This window comes from Silene latifolia, chromosome 11 (assembly GCF_048544455.1).
Source record: "Silene latifolia isolate original U9 population chromosome 11, ASM4854445v1, whole genome shotgun sequence".
In the NCBI taxonomy this organism is placed as follows: Eukaryota; Viridiplantae; Streptophyta; class Magnoliopsida; order Caryophyllales; family Caryophyllaceae; genus Silene; species Silene latifolia.
In genome coordinates this window covers 53827980-53831875 of record NC_133536.1, presented here as the reverse complement: position 1 = coordinate 53831875, position 3896 = coordinate 53827980, and the positions used below count along the sequence as shown (strand labels likewise).

General features: G+C 40.0%; 1 protein-coding gene across 1 annotated transcript; it reads right to left on the bottom strand.

The window, feature by feature from the left end:
* Positions 1-1436: 1436 nt before the first annotated feature.
* On the bottom strand, positions 1437-3494 carry LOC141611643 (H/ACA ribonucleoprotein complex subunit 4). The gene has a single exon (XM_074430230.1). It carries the CDS (start codon positions 3406-3408, stop codon positions 1672-1674), a length of 1737 nt encoding a protein of 578 aa, XP_074286331.1. The 5' UTR covers positions 3409-3494; the 3' UTR covers positions 1437-1671.
* Positions 3495-3896: the final 402 nt, after the last annotated feature.

The following is a 3896-nucleotide window of genomic DNA, read 5'->3' as shown; positions in this document are numbered from 1 at the left end:
TTTTCTTTACAAACTATTAAGCTAATCACTCCAAAAAAGATGTATACTTGATAAGGGGAGTGTGAAGAAGAGAATGGTGTCATTATTTTGTTGTTTGGTGGTCGGAGCACGAAAAACGAAGGCGATGAAAGTAGCATGGCAAGGAGCAAATGGAGTGAGAACTACTCGCCGTCTTACACAGCGAGAAGTTTCAATTTCAGTAAAAAAAAAAAAAAAAAAAAAAAAAAAACAATTCCTCCATTAATGACGTGGACCCATTTTTTTTGTAAATAGTTTGAAAGGAGCGTTATTTTTGTAAATATTTTGGATTTAAACCTCATTTTAAAAAAAATTCCTCTTGTTATGTGTAGTAAATGAAACGTAATTGGTAAGTGGTACTGAGTAATTGGTAATTTACTTCACTAATATCTCATTTCAAACAAACGGACTATTCCGTCTGAAATCTTCACACAAATGCATGTGTGATCACATAATTTTTTTAGATGAAATATAAGAAATTTAATAAAGCACTCGAAATCGGTTACAGTTTAGAAATTAGTGGGTCGAGTATCTAACCGAGACAAGGAGAGGCCCAATAAGACCAAACCTTATCTCCTTAATTACCTTTCTATCCCGTTTTCCTTGACGAGTATGCCTCTTCATCTTCATGATTCAATCGATTTCTTTGGATCAAGTTATCAAACCAAGATCTGTCACCATCTTTGATAGTGATGATTCTCAATCTCATTTCCTCAGAAATGATCAGAGCAATAGCTTCTGGCCTGATCAGTTTGTGTTCGATCTTGGTAGTATTCCGCAGCCATGGATTGATGCAATGGGAATGGAACCGAAATAACATGTCAGTATATAAATCTGGGTCCAATCCTTTGGCAATAAATTTCAAAAGGAATAGTTGACCTACACTTGAGTAAAAATACATGGCGAGATTTTCATAAATTATTTGACGACAAGGAATAGTTGAAATATAGGAATTTGAAAAAGGAATAACAAATACTCCTAAATGAAATTAGACCAGTCTGACTCTGCCTGAGTAATAGTCAGCGAGTAAATCACAAACCCGGTGTAAACTAACAGGGCAAAGTGCGAAGCAGTTCTCCTCTATTGACTTGATCTCCAAAGGATCAAGTCTTTTGAAGAGGGAATACCAGAATAAGTTTTAGTTTAGCATGACTAGATACCATCACCATAGAGGGCTTGTGCTAACCTCAAAAGTCAAAATCGAGCAAAAATAGCAAAGGGATAGTTGAACAAAAATGCATTTGATGTGTAAAGTAGAACTGTAAAGGAGCCGATAATGAAAAAACCACTAATAGAATCCAACATCCACAGCAAAAGGTAGATAATACGGAGTATCAACTTAACTAGTAAAAAGGGACAGTGAAAAACCACAGTACACAACGGCTCTAAACAGATGATCTAATTATAAACATTCAAGATAACAAACAAAAGGAAGATTGATATTATAGCTCGAACAGCAAAACGAGCTGATGAAAGGGACAGAAGCCCGGAAATGAACATCTAAAGCCGCAACCATAGTTCTGATCGAAATACATTAAAAACAATACAAAAACTTAAAACTTAAAACCATAATGTGAGAGTTAAGAAGAACGATAGAACATACACATCATCTAAATACTAATTCGATTGACACATAATATCGATAATTTTATTTCATTCTTCATCACCATCTTTATCCTTCTTTTTCTTCTTCTCCTTCTTGTCTTTCTTTTTCTCGCTCCTGCTTTCTTCCTCTGCCTCTACAGGGGCATCATCGCCATTTTCCACATCCTTGCTCTTCTTCTTCTTTTTCTTCTTTTCGGACTTTTCCTCATCCGAAGCCTCAGACTTCTTCTCCTCTTTGTCTTTCTTCTTCTTTTCCTTCTTGGATGATGACTTCACTTCAGGAGAGGCTTCCTCGGCCTCCTCCTTTTTCTTCTTCTTTTTCTTGTCTTTCTTCTCACTCCCGACATCAACTTCCTCATCAACCTTCACCTTCTTGGCAGCATCAGCAGGGCTAACAGCATCAACCTCCTCCAACTTCCTCTTGTGCTTCTTCTCCTTCTCCTCAACAGCCACCTCTCCATCCACCTTGACTGCATCATCAGCCGAGGCAGCAATTTTAGCAACCACAGCATCACCACCAGTAGGCAAAGGCATATTCCTCGCCCACTCACTCGGAGTCTTCTCATTCGGCTTCCCATGCTTATCCAACTTCCCCTCAGAAATCAACTTCTTCTTCATACTCGCCTTTGGCCCAAGCCCCCACTTCCTAGGATAAGTATCCCTATCCATAATAACCCTCTTAATCTTGGCCACAGTCCCGTGATCACAAGTCGCCATAACAGCAGTGGTCATCTCAGCAATCCCAAGCGCAATCGCCTCACCTTTAGTAGTCATAAGCACAACCTCCTCACCAACCTCAACATCATTCTCAAACCTTAACAACCCCGGAATCATCAACTTAGCACCATAACATATCGCATTCACAGCCGAATCCTTAACAACCAACCTCTTATAACTCGTCAACAACACCTCCAAAGGCATAATAACCCGCCTTAAATAACTCTCATCCCTATAATTCTCATACATCCACTGAGCATCCATAACATCATGCATTGTCACCATATTATCCTTTTCACCATTAATACCAGACCGCACCCGTCTCAGTTCCTGCATATGCCCACCAACACCAAGCAACAACCCTAAATGAACACACAGAGTCCTCACATACGTACCCGCCTCACAACTAATCCAAAACACAACCAAATGCCTATCGGCATCATACTCCAACAACTTACTCTCATAAATTGTCCTAATCCTAAGTTGTCGCTTCACCGCCGAAATCAACGGCGGACGCTGAAACACAGCACCAGTCAAGGTCTCTAACGCCCTCGCTACTTTCGCAACATCGGGTACACCAGAATGCAACCTAGCAACACAAACATACTCTTTTCCAGCACCTTGCTGCGATTTCACTAAACGGGTCGCCCGTTCAATACAAACAATTAAATTACCAGTGACTTTCGGGTCAAGTGTACCACTATGACCCGTTTTCTCAACCTTAAGAATCCTTTTAATCCAAGCAACAACCTCGTGAGACGAGGGATTCGCAGGTTTATCAAGGTTAAGAACACCATACCTTATATACTCCGTTAATGGCCGCTTCAATGGCGAAAACCCAGAAGGCAGAGGAGTGTAGTGACCGGTACGGACGTTGAGACGGTTGTAGTTCTTCAGTAGAATCGGCCACTCAGAAGTGTCAGTAGGTGGGGTGATTTGAGACGGTTTGATTAAGAAATCGAAGGTTGAAGTGTCAATTTCAGCAGTGACGGTTTCATCAGCGGTATCATTTTGCTTGGACTTTGACTTCTTCTTCTTGTCGGAGCGAGAAACATCGACTTCCGCCATTGTTAGGGTTTTTGTTGAAGGTGTAATTTGGCGATTTGGGAATTAGGGTTTTAAGGTTTGGCGGAATGAGGAGGGTTTATAAATGTGGAGGCTTAAGATGATTTTATTGATTGGGTGGGAGAAAGGTTTAGGGTTTTAGGAATTGGATTGGATGGGTTATTATTTGGGCTTTTTAGCCCATTTCTATTTTTGCTGGGTTATGAGGGGGTGAACTTATCATGGGTATATGATTGTGGGTGGGTTTTTTCATATTTGGGGTTTGTGTTTGTGTATATGAGACTAGACTCTATGAAAAATCTTGGTGTCCTCCGGGAGTATGGTATTCCTTACACTAAGTCATTATAATATTTCATTTAGTGAATTGGCTTTGGGTGTACGGAGTACCGTACTCCCGAGGGACACAAGAACTTTTCATACTCTATAAGGTCATGTTCTTTTTTGCTTTATTTTAGCTCTTTTTTATTTAGTTTGGCTCTGTTTAATTCAGC

Excerpts from the sequence above, each read along its gene's own strand:
- LOC141611643 (XM_074430230.1), bottom strand. The coding sequence starts at position 3,408 with ATGGCGGAAGTCGATGTTTCTCGCTCCGACAAGAAGAAGAAGTCAAAG.